A 20796-nucleotide genomic window follows, 5' to 3' on the forward strand; every position below is an offset into this window, starting at 1 on the left:
GGACAGGAAAAAAGCCCTGTTGACCTTTGACCTCCAATTGTGACCTTGAACTTTGAGCTAGGGGTCCGGGTTTTGCGCATGACACGTCGTCTCATCATGGGGAACATTTGTGCCAAGTAATATTAAAATCCCTTAATGGATGACAGAGTTATGGATCGGACACGAAATTGTGGACAGACTGACGGACAGACGGACGGACAGACGGACGGAATGACGGAAAAGTGCATTCCTATAGTCCCCGAAACTGGTTTTCAACCAGTAGGGGACTAACAAGGGACCTGCGCATGACACTTCATCTCATGATGGTGCACAATTGTGCCAAGTTACATCAAAATCCCTCCATGCATGAAGAAGAAATGCTTCGAACAAAGTCATTCTTGTATCTGACCTTTGGCCTCTAAGTCATGTGACTTTGACCTTAGACCTAGGGACCTGGTTCTTGTGCACGACACTCCGTCTCGTGGTGGTGAAAATTTGTGCCAAGTTATATCAAAATCCCTTCATGCATGAAGAAGAAATGCTCCGGACAAAGTTTTCATTCTTGTATCCTTTGACCTCTGTGACCTTGACCTTAGACCTAGGGACCTGATTCTTGCGCGTGACACTCCGTCTCATGATGGTGAACAATTGTGCCAAGTTACATCAAAATCCCTCCATGCATGAAGAAGATATGCTCCGGACAAAGTCATTCTTGAATTTGACCTTTGACCTCTAAGTGTGACCTTGACCTTAGACCTATTGACCTGGTTCTTGCGCATGACACTCCGTCTCATGATGGTGAACAACTGTACCAAGTTTAATCAAAATCCCTCCATGCATGAAGAAGATATGCTCCGGACAAAGTCTGTGGACGCCGCCCGCCCGCCAGAGGCGTTCCCATAATATGTCCCGTTTTTCAAACGGGCGTATAATATGTGGATTTTTAAACAACTAAAAGACAATAACTCTGAACTTACTCAAGACATCCTGACGAAATTGTGTGTGCACTATAGTGATGGGACATCGGTTGGAATTGGTAAGCAAACCGATGCGATGTATCCGAAAAATAATCGGTTAAATGTTATTTATTTTCATACTTGTTTATTCAGATATCTATGTCTTTATAGTGACTGTTTTACTTAAAATTCTTTTACTCTTTTGAAAAATAAAGAACTACCATTAATCAGATGTTGTAAAGCTGGTTCCTGGTAAACAGAAACTTGTTTAGTAATCACTAATTAGTTGCAGACAGGGAAACCACAATAAATCGCAATCCAGCATACATGTATCATAGACTCATTATAAGCTGTCATTTGACAATTGACTGGTATACCTGTACCTGGAACATATCTAGCATATAGCAAGGAAGTACAAAATATTGCAGTTTTTCTTTGGCTGACAAAAATAGTGATTGTAGAAAATCATTAAATGAATTCAGTTATTTTTCGGTAATATTAATATATTACAATGGTTACCATAGCCTGACACTACTGAGTTGCACCATGTTCCTAGTACTTGTTGCTTTTGCATATAATAATGTCCCAATTTTTACCATAAAAATCAGAGTTTAATCTGTTTTCTGAAACTATAAAACTATATCCCACCGCCGTTGGCACGGAGGGGGTGGGGGGTGGGGGGATAAAACGAGGCATAATTTTGTAACAAGTGGGCCATTATGGCCCTATATCGCTCATCTGAGTTAAGTTGCATATCCAATCATCCACAAACATTCTGGGTCTATTGGTTCTCAAGTAATAGATTGGAAATGGTTTTCCATGTTCTGGCCCCACTGACCTTGACCTTCGATCCAGTGATCCCAAAATAGTAATGGCTATCTACTCTGCACCTCAAATCATCCTTTTCAACATTCTGGGTATGCCCTGTTATAAATATAGATTCTGGATCAGTTTTACATAAGAATATCTTAAAATTTGTCCTAAAACCGACCTTATGGTAAAATTCTAACATTTAGTCTGACAGTCTGTTCCTGCGATTTATCTGACTTTTTTCCATGAAACATCTTTCTTCTTAGTTTAAGCTTTGTCAGAAGTATGTCATTATTATTTCTATTACTGAGTCTGTTTCAAGAAGCATACTTCTGACAAAGATAAACTAAGAAGAAAGATGTTTCATGAAAACAAGTCAGATAAATCGCAGGAACAGTGTCAAATTAAATGTTAGAACTTTACCACAAGGTCGGTTTTAGGACAAATTTTAACTGATCCAGAATCTATATTTATAATAGGGCAAACTTATGGACTGATAGTCTTATTAACCTTTTACAATGCACGTACTCGTGTTTCGTTGAACAGCTTCACATTTGGCTGCATGGCATCAAATTTTGATACGCCGCTCCAAATCACACAACACGGTTTCAGTATGCATTAGATGGTGCCAAACTTTAATGAATCATTTCATTTTACAATGCACGAACTCATGTTGCGTTAAACGTCTTCACATTGGACTGCATGGCATCAAGTTATTATACATCGCTCTTAATTACACAAAGCGGTTTCAATATGCATTAGACGGCATCAAGTTGTAATAAATAATTTCATTTTACACTGCAAGTACTCATGTTGTGTTAGACGGCTTCACATTGAGCTGGATGGTCTCATGTTTTGTTGGATGATTTCATAGTACGGTGCATCGCAACAAGTTTTTCAATGCATCGTTCCATGTTTAGATGGATGTAATAATGTTTTGTGTTAAATAGTTTCAAAATACAATGCGTTGAATGCAAATTTATTGGACGGGATTGAGTTTTAGACTAGATGGCGTTGAAATGCACTGCACTGACCGACTTGTTTATGAATGGATTGTATATTGTTGTAGTCGGTTACGAGTCTCGATGTCAGCGATCTTTTTGCACTTTCAGAAAATTTTACGATCCGTTATTTATGTAGTGTTATTCAGTTTGATGGTTGTTTTTTTATATAAATGCTTACCAATTCCAATTCAGAAGATGCATGAGTCTATTAACTATAAATCAAACTTTCAAACATCAAAATGAAATTGTATATGAATTTCAATGTGAAAGTAATCCAAAACAGAATTTTATGCCTTAAAATATATTTCCCTTACTTTAACAGTTTATATCTTTGAAACTCAAAGAGAAACTACAATAAATTTTGTATCATCGGAAAGAGAATTTAAATTGCTATAAACTTTATATTGACAAAAATAATGTCAAACTTACAGAAAATATTAAAATAATGACATTTTTAACATAAGTGTGTGTAATCACAAAATAATGCCAACACCTCTGTTCAGATAAGACAGTCACGCTTATCAGCCATATACCGATTATTGATTATTGATTATATGTAAAAGAGGTTACTTTGGCTTCTGTTCTGTGTGGTAAAAGGTTAAAAGGGGTGCTTACCAAAAAGATACTGATTGAATGGCAAACAGTGCAGATCTTGATATGACTGCACAGATGTGCAGGCTGATCATGATCTGCACTGGTAGCAAAGGCAGAATCAATCGTGTCCAGCATGATAGGGGTATAGGGTTTTGATACACTTTATCGGTACCTCTCTTATTGATATTTTTTAACACAGACTCCAGCTATTGTGTAATATTCATCCACCACTGGAGTTATTAAACTGTCCAGTGACAGTTTTTGACAGATTTAAATGTTTTTGGTACACAGGTGTAAGATCATAAAATACAGCTAAAGTTAGATTTAAATTGCACCTTCTTGTGGCCATGTCTTTCCTATGTTTGCCATTCTTCTGTGACAAGACCGTATTGTGGGGTATTCGTCACTCCTGTGACAGTTCTAGTTGCCCTAGGTTCAAAAATGTGTGTGGCATGTATATAATATAAGCTAACATAGAAGAAACCTAATTCTAACACAATCCAAAGCAATTGCTATATAAACATATAGCGAAATCGCCTATACATGAATCTACAATAAAATATGACTGGCTGTTACATTTCACCCCCTATGATTGTGACATTAGAGATTCTACTTCAGTTCTATTACATACAAATTATTTCAGGGCCAAACGGTTGAAAACAGCATTTCAAAAAAATAAATATGATAAAACATCATACTGACATATGTGTAGGACTGCAAAACACGTTTTGATCTCTACGAACGAATTCAATTAGCTCAATTATGATTCAGCGGTGACGTCATAAATGTATGACATAAAGTATGACGTCATAATGATGTGACGTCATATAAAAGTTAAGTTCGTCACTCGTAACACAAGGCCAAATCGCCTAATTTGATGATTCTAGTCATAATTAGTTTGCGAGCTGTTAGATTACTTATTTATAATACTTCTCAAAATTCTGATAAAAAAGAAAAAATATCTATACGTTCCATTGACTGTGCAACACTTTCTAAACATAGGGGGTAAATTGTAACAGCATATGACCCGAATGACGTATTACATTGAAAATGTAGTACTGTAAAATACGAATTATTTGCGTTGTTAGAATCGAAATAATAAATATGTTCCAATAATTTTATCACTTAATAAAACATGGGCAGTCGTTGGATGCGAATAATTAAATCACTCGTGCTACGCACTTGTGATTTAATTATTAGGCATCCAAACTCCTGCCCATATTTTATTAAGTGATAAAATATAGGAACAGATTTATTATTTCTTAACTCTGTACCTGTACCATTATGTTATACAAACACACTGGAAGCCTTGTACACAAGTGAGCACTTTAGGGTCAATGATCCTCTTGTTTATATATTTTTTGACGCCTTTAAAAATTCATACAAGAGGGCCATAATGGCCCTATATCGCTCACCTGTTATCACTTTACTTAAGGACAAGAAGCTATTTATAGAAACATAAAAGGGAAGTAATTAAAAATATATTTTTAGAAAATTTTGAAGATTTTTCTATGTACAATCAAGTAACCCCATGGGGTGGGGTCAATTTGATCCTGGAGGTCATGATTTGGACAAATTTTGTAGAAGTCTACTAGGCAATGCTACAAGTCAAATATCTAAGATCTAGGCCTTCTGGTTTATTTTTAGAAAATTTTGAAGATTTTCCTATGTAAAATCAAGTGACAGCTGGGGCAGGATCAATTTTGACCCCGGGGATCATGATTTGAACAAATTTGTAGAGGTCCACTAGGCAATGCTACTTGTGAAATATCTAAGCTCTAGGCCTTCTGGTTTATTTTTAGAAAAATTTTGAAGATTTTCTTACATAAAACCAAGTGACCCCTGGGATGGGGTCAATTTTAACCCCGGGGGTCATGATTTGAACAAATTTTGTAGAGGTCCACTAGGCAATGCTACATGTCAAATATCTAAGCTCTAGGCCTTCTGGTTTATTTTTAGAAATCTTTTGAAGATTTTCCTATGTAAAATCAAGTGACCCCTGGGGCGGGGTCAATTTTGACCCTGGGGGTCATGATTTGAACAATTTTAATAGAGGTCCACTAGGCAATGCTACACGTCAAATATCTAAGCTCTAGGGCTTCTGGATTTTTAGAAGAAGATTTCTGAAGATTTTCCAATGTAAAATCAAGTGACCCCTGGAGCAGGGTCAATTTTGATCCCGGGGTCATGATTTGAACAAATTTGGTAGAGGTCCACTAGGCAATGCTTCACACCAAATATCTAAGCTCTATGGCTTCTGGTTTTTTAGAAGAAGATTTTTAAAAGTTTTTCCTTTTGGTTGCCATGGCAACCAGAGTTCTGCATGGAATTCAATTCTTTGAATAATTTTGAAAGGAGGCCACCCAAGGATCATTCCTGTGAAGTTTAGTGTAATTCTACCCAGTGGTTTTCAAGAAGAAGATTTTTTTACAAATTGTTGACGCACGACAGATGACGCACGACTGACATCAAGCAGCCACAAAAGCTCACCTTGTCACAAAGTGACAGGTGAGCTAAAAAATGGCAATTTCTCAAAAACCGTTATATATATATTGCTTTGAAACCTTGTAGGATGGTTCAAAAACTCACTTTACACTCCTATGTTGAGTCCTGGCCCCCTAGTGACCTTGACCTTGAAGAAATCAGCCTTTGAAAATTACAAAAACGACAAATTTTCAAAAAACTGTTACAGATATAGCTGTGTCATTAAAGATGGTTTTAAAACTCATTTTGCACCTATTTCATGGGTCAAAGCTTCTGTGGCTAGACACTTTCAGGCGGTGGCCTTGTATTTTCTTTTTTATATGTTTGTTTTGAAAAAAAAACAAAAACAAGAGGGCCATGATGGCCCTATATCGCTCACCTGTTATCATTGCACTTGAGGACAAGAGGGTCCTCAGAAAAAATATCTAAGTCCAAAAGACAGGAACAACAATGGGAAGAAATTTAACCAAAAAGAAAAAAAAATCTTACAAGGTATAGATATGTTAAAATACACCTAAAAATTGGAGGTACCATCCATGTTGTACCACAGAAAACTGGTCTTTTGTTTTCCCTATGGCCAATAATAAAAAAGTTACTAAAAATAAGCTATTTATAGTAACATAAAAAGGAAGTAATTAAAAACTAGAAATGTGTCCATGGGACACAGATGCCCCCACTACATGACATTAAAATGATAATTTTTTCCCAGGTCAGGGGCCAAAAATGACAATTTTTTCCCAGGTCAGGGGCCAGAACTCCTACAATACTGAATGAATCCGGATGCAAAACCCCAGGTGCACAACTGCATATGCTGACCAACATTCCTGTAAACTTTGGTGACTCTACGTCAAATACTTTTGGAGCTAAGCACGACACAACATTAAAATGACCCATTTTTAACTAAGTCAGTGGCTATAACTCCTACACAACTGAATGAATCTGGACACGAAACCCCAGGTGCACAACTGCATATGCTGACCAACATTCCTGTACACTTTGGTGATTCTAGGTCAAATACTTTTGGAGCTATGCGCGACACAACATTAAAATGACCAATTTTTTACTAAGTCAGGGGCCATAACTCCTACATGACTGGATGAATCCGGACGCAAAACCCCAGGTGCACAACTGCACATGCTGACCAACATTCCTGTAAAGTTTTGTGACTCTACGTCAAATACTTTCAGAGCTAGGCGCGACACAACATTTTCGGAAGGACGGACGGACAAGAGCAAATCTATATGCCCCCCCCCCAAAGTGGTGGGGGCATAAAAATATTGTAAGTGGACAAAAGAAGGATCTGCCAAATAAATCTGTTGACATAAATGAAATTTCAGATCAGTATCTTCAGCAGTTATGGAGATATAACAATTTTAATTTGAAATAAAGGGAGGTAATTTGACATAAAATCAGCCCAAAGTTATCTACCCTGATTGTCTCAGTCCAACTAATAACAATAATGAAATTTCAAATAAGTCCTGGAAGTACTTACTGATATAAATCCATTTTGATTCCAATCAGGGGAGGTAATCAGATATAAAATAACTCTGCAACCTATGATTGGATCTGATTTGTCATGGAATCCAAGATTTATTGTTGTTGAAGATATTTTGGAAGTTTGTATCAAATAAAACCATAAATGAAGTCTTCTATATGGCTGCAAAAGCCAAAATAGCCAATTTTGGACCTTTAAGGGGCCATAACTCTGGAACCCATGATGGAATCTGGCCAGTTGAAGAAAAGAAGCATGATCTTGTGGTGATATAAGTTGTGTGCAAGTTTGGTTAAAATCAAATCATAAATGAAGCTGCTATTGTGCAGACAAGGTCAAAATAGCTAATTTTGGCCCTTTCAGGGGCCATAACTCTGGAACCCATTAAGGGATCTGGCCGGTTCAAGAAAGGAACTGAGATCTTATGGTGACACAAGTTTTGTGCAAGTTTGATTAAATTCAAATCATAAATGAAGCTGCTATTGTGCAGACAAGGTCAAAATAGCTAATTCTGGCCCTTTCAGGGGCCATAACTCTGGAACCCATAATGGAATCTCACCAGTTCAAGAAAGGAACCAAGATCTTATGGTGATACAAGTTGTGTACAAGTTTGGTAAAAATCAAATCATAAATAAAGCTGCTATTGTGTAGACAAGGTCAAAATAGCTAATTTTGGCCCTTTCAGGGGCCATAACTCTGGGACCCATAGTGGGATCTGGCCAGTTCAAGAAAGGAACCGTGACCTTATGGTGATACAAGTTGTATGCAAGTTTGGATAAAATAAAATCATAAATGAAACCACTATCATGCAGACAAGAAATTGTTGACGGACGCACGCACAGACGCACGGACGGACTGACAACAGACGAAGGGTGATCACAAAAGCTCACCCTGTCACTATGTGACAGGTGAGCTAAAAACACATCCATTCATCTGATAATTTTTAAAGTATTATTCCTATATAACTCATATAACAAGTGACCCCCAGGGCAGGGCCTCTTTTCACTCAAGGGGCATAATTTGAACAATCTTGTTAGAGATCCACTAGGCAATGATACATACCAAATATCAAAGGCCTAGACTTTGAACTTTCTGACAAGAAGTTTTTTTTCCCTATAGATATGTCTATCTTAAATTTGGGACCCCTAGGGCTGGGCCTCTTTTCACGCCAGGGGCATAAATTGAACATTTTTGGTAGAGGAACACTACGTAATGTTACATACCAAATATCAAGAGCCTATGCTTTGCAGATTTTTAAAGTTTTTTCCTATATAAGTCCATGTAAAACTTGAGACAACCCCACCCCCCACCCCCCCAGGGCAGGGCCTCCTTTCACCCCAGGGGCATAATTTGAACAACTCTGGTAGAGGACCACAAGGCAATGCAACATACTAAATATCAAAAGCTAGGCCTTGCAGTTTCAGACAAGATTTTTAACGTTTTTCCTATATAAGTCTATGTAAAACTTGAGACCCCTCCCCCCCTGGGGCAGGGCCTCTTTTCACACCTGGGTTATAATTTGAACAATTTTGGTAGAGGGCCACAAAGCAATGCTAAATACCAAATATCAAAGGTCTAGGTCGTGTGGTTTTAGACACAAAGATTTTTTAAGTTTTTTCTTATACAAGTCTAGGTAAAACTTGTGACCCCTGGGGCGGGGCCTTTTTTCACCCAAGGGGCACAATTTGAACAATCTTACTAGAGGACCATTAGATGATGTTACAAGCCAAATATGAAGGCTCTAGGCTTTGCGGTTTTGGACAAGAAGATTTTTAAAGCTTTTTCCTTTAGGTTGCCATGGCAACCAGAGTTCTGCATGGAATTCAATTCTTTGAATAATTTTGAAAGGGGCCCACCCAAGGATCATTCCTGTGAAGTTTGGTGTAATTCTGCCCAGTGGTTTTCAAGAAGATTTTTTAAGAAAATGTTGATGAACAGAAGACGGACCACTAATGACCGACACTGAGCGGTCACAAAAGTTCACCATGAGCCTTTGGCTCAGGTGAGCTAATAAAAGTCAGAACGATTTGTGTTTTAGCTGTGTAAATACTTTGTAAGAAGAGCTTGCTGTTTCTTTGTAAGACAATATGTCAAACATACCAATAATTGTAGTTGCACCATTTTTTGTTGCTAGAACCACTGCATCCATTACTGCCTTTGTTCCTTCCGCAAACTTTGGAAACTCAAACACTCCTGGAGGCCTTAAACGAAAACTTACTATTTTATGCATAAAGCTGCAACCTAAATTCTTAGTCTCTCAAAAATAATTGAACAAGCAAATTCGATGAATTGGAATCCCCCGCCGAAAGGGTCAGAGTTGAGGAACGGCAAAAAAATATATCCAGCAAAAAGTTAAGAATGTTACCAAGAAGCAAATAATTTCATTAGTCAAAATCAAATTAAAAGAAAATGAATGGTTTGTTTGGGTGGGGCTGGGGGGGGGGGGGGTGAGGATACAACAGTTTACATGTTGATTATAAATATTGATAGAAAATGAAAAATAAAAAAAAAAAAAAAAAAAAAATGGGGGGGTGGGGGGGGGGGGGGGGGTGGACCAGGTGTAGGTACACAACATCACATGTTTATAATAAATGTTCATGGAAAAGAATGAAAGAAGTTTAATGAAATTCTTCCAATTGGTTGGTTTTCTTCCAATTGGTTGGTTAAAAGAATGAAAGAAATTTAATGAAATTTTTCCAATTGGTTGGTTTGTTATGTACAGATCTGTGGATTTTTAAACAATTAAAGGGCAATAACTATATGGAAAATTGACCAATCGAAAAAAAACTTGAAGGGCATCGTCGCAGTATCTTGGTTCATGTCTGTTTCAAGTTTGATGAAATTCTACCTGCTAGTTACTGAGAAATGGCTGCAGACGGACATTTTTCATTAAATCAAGGGCAATAACTCTGACGGAAATTGACCTATCAAAAAAAAAACTTGACGGGCATCAGCACAGTATCTTGGTTCATGTATTTCAAATTTGATGAAATTCTACCTGTTAGTTACTGAGAAATGGCTGCAGACAGACATTTTTTTATTAAATCAGGGGTAATAACTCTGAGGGAAATTGACCAATCAAAAAAAAAACTTGACGGGCATCATCGCAGTATGTTGGTTCATGTTTATTTCAAGTTTATGAAATTCTACCAAGTAGTTACTGAGAAATGGCTGCGGACGGACGGACGGACTGACTGACGGACTGACAACGCCATTTCAATACCCCCCTCCCGATTTCATCGGCGGGGGATAAAAAGTTATAGCTTTTTATATGATGTAGGTGATAAGGTGGAACAACCATTCCATAATCAAATCCATTTAGTAAGAACTAAGATAGAGTGAAACTGCACCAAAACTTTAACTAAATATTCTTAGTAAAAAGGAGGGATAATTAATGAAATATTGGTGCAAGTTATGGCCCTAGTGTCATATGATGTGGGTGATGATGTTGAATTAAGTCCTCTCTGTAATAACAGGGATGTAGTGAAAATGCATCTTAAAATAACACTGGATCCGAGCCTGAATGCAAGAATGAGAAAAACTAAACGTTCAAACAGTGAGAAGTAGGTAAAGTACGAATGTACTTTTGGCTTAATTTACCTTTATAGGTACTGCTGAGATGAAAAGCACAAAAATCATTAACTTGTGTACTGTATAGTACCAAAATTTGAACAGACAAATATTTTCTACAAACGTTATACAACTAGTGCTGCTTTAGAGAAAAGCACATGTCTCCCACAACTGCCTAATCAACTGAACAGTAGTATATGAGTCAACCATGCACCAAGACCTCAATTGCCTTATTAGACGTTCAGTACTTTAATTATCGGATTACAGCAACACTCGACTATTCAACAGCCTTGTCAATTGAATGAATACAAGTCAAAAAGGGGCATAATTTTGTAACAAGAGAGCCATGAAGGCCCTATATCGCTAACCTGACCTATTGACCTAAAGATCATCAAGATAGTTTCATTAAGATATGGTCATAAATGTGGCCTCTTAAGTGTTAACTAACTTTTCCTTTGACTTGACCTGGTGACCTAGTTTTTGACCTTATATGACCCAGATTCGAACTTGACCTAAAGATCATCAAGATTAACATTCTGACTAAGTTTCATGAAGATATGGTCATAAATGTGGCCTCTAGAGTGTTAACAAGCTTTTCCTTTGATTTGACCCGGTGACCCACTTTTTGATCCCACATGACCCAGATTCGAACTTGACCTAAAGATCATCAAGACTAACATTCCTAGATATTAGCTTACAAACAAAACCTTAACCAAAAATTTCTAAGTCGAAAAAGGGGTATAATTTTGTAACAAGAGGGCCATGAAGGCCCTGTATCACTCACCTGACCTACTGACCTAAAGATCATCAAGATTAACATTCTGACTAAGTTTCATTAAGATATGGTCATAAAAGTGGCCTCTAGAGTGTTTACTAGCTTTTCCTTTGATTTGACCTGGTGACCTAGTTTTTGACCCTACATGACCCAGATTCAAACTGGACTTTGTGATCATCATGAGTAACATTCTGACAAAGTTTCATGAAGATGCAGTCATAAATGTGACCTCTACAGTGTTAACAAGCTTTTCCTTTGATTTGACCCGATGACCTAGTTTCTGACCCCACATGATCCAGATTGGAACTTGACCTAAAGATCATCAAGATTAACATTCTGACTAAGTTTCATGAATGTGCAGTCATAAATGTGGCCTCTGGAGTGTTAACAAGCTTTTCCTTTGATTTGACCTAGTGACCTAGTTTCTGACCCACCTGACCCAGATTTGAACTTGACCTATAGATCATCAAGATCAACATTCTGACCAAGTTTCAATAAGATATGGTCATAAATGTGGCCTCTACAGTGTTAACTAGCTTTTCCTTTGATTTGACCTAATGAGCTAGTTTTTGATCCTACATGACCCAGATTAAAACTGGATCTTGAGACCATCAAGATTAACAAGCTGACCAAGATTCATGAAGATACAGTCATAAATGTGGCCTCTACAGTGTTAACAAGCTTTTCCTTTGACAGGTGACCTAGTTTTTCACCCCAGATGACCCAATATCAAACTCGTTCAAGATTTTATTGAGGGTAACATTCTGACCAAGTTTCATTAAGATCACGCCAAAATTGTGACCTCTGGAGTGTTAACAAGCTTTTCCTTTGATCTGACCTTATGACCTAGTTTCTGACCCCAGATGACCCAATATTGAACTCATCCAAGATTTTATTGAGGGCAACATTCTGACCAAGTTTCATTAAGATTAGGCCAAAATTGCGACCTCTAGAGTGTTAACAAGCTTTTCCTTTGATTTGACCTGGTGACCTAGTTTTTGACCTCAAATGTCGTCAAATATCGAACTCATCCAAGATTTCATTGAGGGTAACATTCTGACCAAGTTTCATTAAGATTAGGTCAAAATTTTGACCTCTAGTGTGTTAACAGTCAAATTGTTGATGACGGGCGGACGACAACGGACAACGGACACAGGGTGATCACAAAAGCTCACCTTGAGCACTTTGCGCTCAGGTGAGCTAGAAATGCAAAGTAGAGTTACGGGACTTTACAGTGCATGTTAGATCATGACAGTGAACAAGTGTGTTAAGTTTCAATCCATTCCCATAAGTGGATACCGAGATACCAGCATACATACAAAATCTTAACCAAAAACTGCTAAGTCGAAAAAGGGGCATAATTTTGTAAACAAGAGCTGTCTGATGACAGCGCACTCGACTATTCGAAGAATTGATTGAAGAATGGTGTCAAAATATTTCCACGGATATTCAGACAAAAGAAATAAATAGATTAGACAAACATGTTCCTGTATTACTTTGATTTCGATAAGTCTTGCATTAAATGGCAATATATGAGCCAATTTCAAAGTCCAAAAAGGGCCATAATTCAGTCAAAATAGTTATGTACTCTTGCCTACAGATGGAAATCATAATGATAAACAAGTGTTCAAAGTTTAAAAGCCATATGTCAAATAGTTTTGACAAAACATGGACTTGTATGGAAACAGAACCAATTTCAAAGTCCAAAATGGGCCATAATTCAGCCAAAATAGATGACAGAGTTATGTTCTCTTTCCTACAGATAGAGACTATTATACTAAACAAGTGATAAAAGTTTCAAAGCCATATGTCAAACACTTTACAAAAAATATGAACTGGTACGAAAAACTTAACCAAGATTTCTCAGTCAAAAATGGCCATAATTCAGCCAAAATCCTTGATGGAGTTATGTACTCTTGCCTATAACTGGACATGGTGATGGTAAACAGGTGTTGAAAGTTTCAAAGCTTTATCTCAAAAGACTTTGTCAAAATATGAACTGGTACGAAATATTAACCCAGATTTCTAAGTCAAAAAGGGCCATAATTCAGCCAAAATCCTTGATGGAGTTATGTACTCTTGCCTATAACTGGACATGGTGATGGTAAACAAGTGTTGAAAGTTTCAAAGCTTTATCTCAAAAGATATTGTCAAAATATGAACTGGTACGAAAAACTTAACCAAGATTTCAAAGTCAAAAGGGGCCATAATTCAGTCAAAATCCTTGATGGAGTTATGTGCTCTTGCCTATAACTGGACATGGTGATGGTAAACAAGTGTTGAAAGTTTCAAAGCTTTATCTCAAAAGACTTTGTCAAGATGTGGACTGGTACGAAATATTAACCCAGATTTCTAAGTCAAAAAGGGCCATAATTCAGCCAAAATCCTTGATGGAGTTATGTACTCTTGCCTATAACTGGACATGGTGATGGTAAACAAGTGCTGAAAGTTTCAAAGCTTTATCTCAAAAGACTTTGTCAAAATATGAACTGGTACGAAAAACTTAACCATGATTTCTAAGTCAAAAGGGGCCATAATTCAGCCAAAATCCTTGATGGAGTTATGTGCTCTTGCCTATAACTGGCCATGATGATGGTAAAAAAGTGTTGAAAGTTTCAAAGCTTTATCTCAAAAGACTGTCAAAATGTGGATTGGTACGAAAAACTTAACCCAAGGTGTGACGCCGACGCCGACGCCGTGGTGAGTAGGATAGCCTTACTTATTCTTCGAATAGTCGAGCTAAAAAGCAAAACAGAGTTCTTGAACCTGCGCAATGTAAGTCAGTTTATCACAGTGAGTGTGTGAAGTTTCAATCCATTCCCTAAAGTGGTTACAGAGATACCAGCTTACATACAAAACCTTAACCAAATCGGGTTGGCAACGCGGACGCAGACGCGAACGCCGACTCACAGGCAATCCAACAGCTCTACTATTCTATGAATAGTCGAGCTTAAAACAAGTTTCAAGAGCCATAATTCTGAAATGCCTGGGTGGATTTAGCTAGTTATCGAACTTGGCTGAGGACTTATACACATTCTGTTTAAGTTTGGTGAAGATCGGATGAGAAATGTTCGACTTAAAGAGTGCGGACAAGATTTGTGACAGACAGGAGTAAATCAATATGTCTCCCACACCACTGTGTGGTGGGAGACATAATTTTCTCATTCATAAACAAATTAATTTTGAATGTTATTTAAGCTCATGTTCAGGTCAGCTTAAAGCGGCTAACCCACACATCGTGAATTGTAATTTCTAAAATAATTTATCACCAGAATGGCAAAATGCCGCCACTGTTTCATATATTTACATGAACCATAACGGTTGACCAGTTTATAGTTTCCAGAATTACGGGAACATTCGAATTTTTGCAGTTTTTCTCATGAATTTTTATAAACCGTTACAGCGCTTTGTTTTGTAAATATTGATGAATATAGAACGAGACGCCACAATATAGTAGTCGCAACATGATCGCGATGGTTGACCTTAGGCTGATTATTCATATCGATTATTTCATTATAGAAATCAAGGGTGCTTAGGGTAGCCGTGTATATTTATATGGAATTAGTTTGTTTCCAGTGCAGTACCAAAGTATATACACTTACATTTGATTAGTTAAAACCTTCCAATACAATAATTTATATTTACACAAATTTATATTTCCTTTTTCTCGTGCAGCTCATGTTTTATGTACACTCCTTTTCAATAATTGGTTGTGCCTCATTATGTATTATAATGCAAAGGTCAACCATTGGGGTCAAGTTGTGTCCACTATATTTTTAGACGCTATCATCATGTGGCCAGAAAACCGAAAGTGCACATGTAGTTTGATGGGTCAATTTATATACTCATCTACCGATTAGGGAAGTCAGCATGATTTACTTTGCCTTATTTAGGTAAGAACCACTACTGTACCTAATAACACTACCTAAATAATGGACCGTTCCACAAACATCGCTCACCGCAAAACCAAACTATAGGTAGTGCACAGTATTATGTCATTTAGAAGTGAAATAAAATCAAGTCAACGCTATAAACAGATTAAAATGGAACATAGGGAATTCAACGTTTTTCTTATATGTTAAAATCTAAATAATTAAAGCCGATATGGCAGATTAGAAAAGTTTAGCATTATATCAATTAATGTTCTGGGTTTAACCCCGTTTTTCAACAGTATTTCAGTCATGTAACGGCGGGCAGTTAACCTAACCAGTGTTCCTGGATTCTGTACCAGTACAAACCTGTTCTCCGCAAGTAACTGCCAACTTCCCCACATGACATCAGAGGTGGAGGACTAATGATTCAGACACAATGTCGTTTATCAAATAGTCATGGAGAATATACGCCCCGCCCGAGGATCGAACTCGCGACCCCGCGATCCGTAGACCAACGCTCTTACCTACTGAGCTAAGCAGGCGGGCTCTAGCATTATATCAAAGATGATATTAATTAAATGCATGCACTTAAGCGAATAATGAACATAATATCATGGTATATAGAGACATATGTGCAAATACATAACATCAAAGAAAGGAACAACAAAAGGTGTCACTAATGGTGACAAATGCCCCCGCAGCCTTGACCTTTCCCCAGGTGACCTTGACCTTTGATGTGGTGACCCCATTGTCAATAGTGAAAGTTGAAGGTCCTGGGTGCAGTGGTTCACGAGTAAAGTGCCTTCATGCAAAAAGTTAACATTGGCCCCTGTGGCCTTGACCTTTCACCTGGTGACTCCAAAGTTATTAGGTGTCGTGTACTCAATAAGTACTATCAGCATGTGAAGTTTGAAGGTCCTGGGTGCAGTGGTTCGCAAGTAAAGTGCCTTCATGCAAAAAGTTAACGTTGGCCCCTGTGACCTTGACCTTTGACCTGGTGACCCTAAAGTCAGTAGGGGTCGTGCACTCAGTGAGTACTATCAGCAGGTGAAGCTTGAAGGTCCTGGGTGCAGTGATTAGCGAGTAAAGTGCCTTCAGGCAAAAAGTTAACATTGGCCCCTGTGACCTTGACCTGGTGACCCCAAAGTCAGTAGGGGTCGAATACTTGATGAGTACTATCAGCATGTGAAGTTTGAAGGTCCTGGGTGCAGTTATTCGCAAGTAAAGTGCCTTCAGGCAAGAAGTTAACGTTGGCCCCTGTGGCCTTGACCTTTGACCTGGTGACCCCAAAGTCAGTAGGGGTCGTGTACTCAATGAGTACTATCAGCAGGTGAAGTTTGAAGGTCCTGGGTGCAGTGGTTCACAAGTAAAGTGCCTTCATGCAACAAGTTAAAGTTGGCCCCTGTGACCTTGACCTTTGACCTGGCGACCCCAAAGTCAGTAGGGGTCAAATACTTGATGAGTACTATCAGCAAGTGAAGTCTGAAGGTCCTGGGTACAGTGATTAGCAAGTGCCTTCAGGCAAAAAGTTAACGTTGGCCCCTGTGACTTTGACCTTTGAACTGGTGACCCCAAAGTCGGAAGGGGTCGAATACTTGATGAGTACTATCAGCAGGTGAAGTTTGAAGGTCCAGGACGGGTGCAGTGATTCGCAAGTAAAGTGCCTTCATGCAAAAAGTTTACATTGGCCCCTGTGACCTTTGACCTGGCGACCCCAAAGTCAGTAGGGGTCATGTACTCAATGAGTACTATCAGCATGTGAAGTTTGAAGGTCCTGGGTGCAGTGGTTCGCTATAAAGTGCCTTCATGCAAAAAGTTAACGTTGGCCCATGTGACCTTGACCTTTGACCTGGTGACCCCAAAGTCAGTAGGGGTCATGTACTCAATGAGGACTATCAGCATGTGAAGTCTGAAGGTCCTTGGTGCAGTGGTTTGCGAGTAAAGTGCCTTCATGCAAATGTTAACGTTGTGACTAACGAACGAACGGACAGACAGTTGAAAACTAATATGCCTCCTTTCGAGGGCATAAAAATATGGGGCCAAAAATGAAAACAAATAAGAACAAGAGATCACAGAGTGATCTTGGCGCCCACCAATGTGCCATTTTTGAGTGTTTCAAATTTCAAGACTTATTGACAAGCTCAAGGTCAAATTTCATTTCCATACACAACACTGTGCATGTGGTTCAAATTCGAAAGCTGTAGCTTGAGAAATGTGAAAGAAGGTCACTAGATCAATTTCAAGGTCAAAGTTTGTTTCGGTAAATAAAACCATGCATGTGGTCCAAATTTGAAGGCTGTAGCTTGAGAAATGTGAAAGTAGGTCACTGGGTCAAAATCAAGGTCAAATTTCATTTCGGAACACAAAACTAAGCATGTGGTCCAAATTTGAAGCCTGTACCTTCAAAACTGTGAAAGTAGGTCACTAGGTCAATGTCAAGGTCAAAGTTTTTTCAATACACAAAACCATGCATGTGGTCAAAATTTGAAGGCTGAAGCTTGAGAAATGTGGAAGTAGGTCACTAGGTCAAAATCAAGATCAAATTTCATTTCCGAACACGAAACTATGCATGTGGTCCAAATTTGAAGCCTGTATCTACAAAAATGTGAAAGTAGGTCACTTGGTCAATATCAAGGTCAAAGTGTTTTCTGGTGCACAAAACTGTGCATGTGGTCCAAATTTGAAGGCTGTTTAGCTTGAGAAAATGTGAAAGTAGGTCACTAGGTCAAAATCAAGGTACAAATTTTTATTTCGAAACCAAAATTATGCATGTGGTCCAAATTTGAAGACTGTACCTTCAAAAATGTGAAAGTAGGTCACCAGGTCAATGTCAAGGTCAAAGTTGTTTTCGGTACATAAAACTTTGCAGGTGGTCAAAATTTGAAGGCTCTAGCTTGAGAAATGTGAAAGTAGGTCACTAGGTCAAAATCAATGTCAAATTTCATTTTGAAACACGGACTATGCATATGTCCCAATTTGACGCCTGTACCTTCATAAATGTGAAAGTAGGTCACTAGGTCAAAATCAAGTCAAAGTTTTTCCAGTGCACTAAACTATGCATGTGGTCCAAATTTGAAGGTGTAGCTACAGAAAATGTGAAGTAGGTCACTAGGTCAAATCAAGGTCAACTCATGTCAAGGTTCATCTGCCACTCAAAAATATACATGTGGTCCAAGTTTGAATGTTGTAGTTATTGACAAGAAGATTTTAAAGCTTTTCCCTATATAAGTCTATATGAAGCATTACCCCCGGGGCGGGGCACTATTTGACCCTAGGGGGATAATTTGAAACAAATGGTAGAGAACCACTAGGTGATTGCATACATTTACAAATAAGCCCTAGGCTTTGTGTTTGGACAAGAAGATTTTCATAAGTTTTTCCCTATATAAGTTATGAATCCATAGACCCCCTGGGCGGGCCATATTGACCCTAGGGCTATTATGTTGAACAATCTAGTCGAGACCACTAGATGATGTCACATACAAAATATCAAAGCCTAGCCTGTGGTTTTGGACAAGGGTTTTTCAAAGTTTTTCCCTATAAAGTCTATTATAAACCTGTGACCCCCAGGCGGGGCCATTTTGACCCCAGAGAAATAATTGAATCATCTTGGTAGAGGACATCTAGATGATGCTTCATACCAAATATCAAAGCCCTAGGCCCTGTGGTTTTGGACAAGAAGGTTTTCAAAGTTTTCCTATATAAATCTATGTAAATTATAGAAATAAACAAAGGGCCATAACTCACTCATAAATTGTTGAACCAGTCTGATTTTCAGAGGGACACAACTAGGGTACCAATACTCATTCTGACAAAGTTTGGTCAAAATCCCCCCAGTAGTTCTGAGGAGATGCCGATAACGAGAAATTGTTAACGAACGGACGGACTGACGGATGACGGACGGACGGCCCACGATCGCAGAGTGATATTAATAGCCACCATCTGATGAGGTGGCTAAAAACAACAATAGGGCCATGATGGCCCTCTATCACTCACCTGAGTACCATTGCTCTCAATGATAAGATCAAGTTTTGACATAGATCACATAGGCATACACTTCAAATATCATCAGGATAAATATTTTCTTGTAACAGCCCCTTTTGACCTATGGGTCACATACTAGTCATAGCCAATCTCCATACCAAGTTTGAGGGTCCTTGGCTCAAATGCTGCATTTTTGTAGTAGCATGACTATTCCTTACCCTGGAAGACTTAAATAACATTTAAAACCAATCTCATTAGATGCTGCTGAGGTATATTCATTTACATACAATAAAGGGAGGTAATTTGTCATAAATTCAGTCAAAAGTTAACTACCCTGATTTCTGAGTCCATCTGATGGCATAAATGACATTTCAAGTCAGTATCTTCATTGGCTACTGAGATACACCCATTTTAATTGGAAACAAATGGAGGTAACTCGACATAAAATCAGTCCTTAGTTATCTACCCTGATTGTCTCAGTCCAACTAATGACAATAATGAAATTTCAAATAAGTCCTATAAATACTTACTGAGAAAAATCCATTTTTATTACAAGAGGACCATGATGGTCCTGAATCGCTCACCTGTCCCCACATGACCCAGTTTTAAACTGAGTATGACGTTGTTTTTACCTATTATTTGACACTGTGACCTAGTTTTTGTACTCATGTGACCCAGTGTTGAATCTGACCTAGATATCATCAAGATAAAAATTCTAACCAATTTTCATGAAGATCCATTGAAAAATATAGCCTCTAGAGATGTCACAAGGTTTTTCTATTATTTGACCTACTGACCTAGTTATTGATGGCACGTGACCCAGTTTCGAACCTGACCTAGATATCATCAAGGTGAACATTCTGACCAATTTTCATGAAGATCCATTCAAAAGTATGGCCTCTAGAGAGTCACAAGTTTTTTCTATTTTTAGACCTATTGACCTAGTTTTTGACTGCAGTTGACCCAGTTTTGAACTTGACCAACTTTCATACAGATCCCATGAAAGATATGGCCTCTAGAGAGGTCACAAGGTTTTTTTTATTATTTGACCTACTGACCTAGTTATTGAAAACACGTGACCAAGTTTCAAACTTGACCTAGATATCAACAAGCTGAACATTCTTACTTACTTTTATGAAGATCCATTGAAAAGCATGGCCTCTAGAGAGGTCACAAGTTTTTCAATTTTTAGACCTACTGACCTAGTTTTTGACCGCAGTTGATCCAGTTTCGAACTTGACCTAGGTATCATCAAGATAAAAATTCTAACCAATTT

General features: G+C 38.2%; 1 protein-coding gene across 4 annotated transcripts in view; it reads right to left on the reverse strand.

Annotated features, from left to right (window-relative positions):
- The window catches only part of LOC123557395 (probable phosphoglycerate kinase), a 320014-nt gene that overhangs the window by 34607 nt on the left and 264611 nt on the right, over positions 1-20796 (reverse strand). For 3 of the 4 annotated variants that reach the window (XM_045348838.2, XM_045348839.2, XM_053543750.1), the window contains exon 10: positions 9420-9520. The exons of the other annotated variant lie outside the window; for it this stretch is intronic. In XM_045348838.2, coding sequence (XP_045204773.1) covers positions 9420-9520 — 101 coding nt within the window. The remainder of the gene's footprint in view (positions 1-9419; positions 9521-20796) is intronic. 4 annotated transcript variants of the gene reach the window in all.

This window comes from Mercenaria mercenaria, chromosome 5 (assembly GCF_021730395.1).
Source record: "Mercenaria mercenaria strain notata chromosome 5, MADL_Memer_1, whole genome shotgun sequence".
In the NCBI taxonomy this organism is placed as follows: Eukaryota; Metazoa; Mollusca; class Bivalvia; order Venerida; family Veneridae; genus Mercenaria; species Mercenaria mercenaria.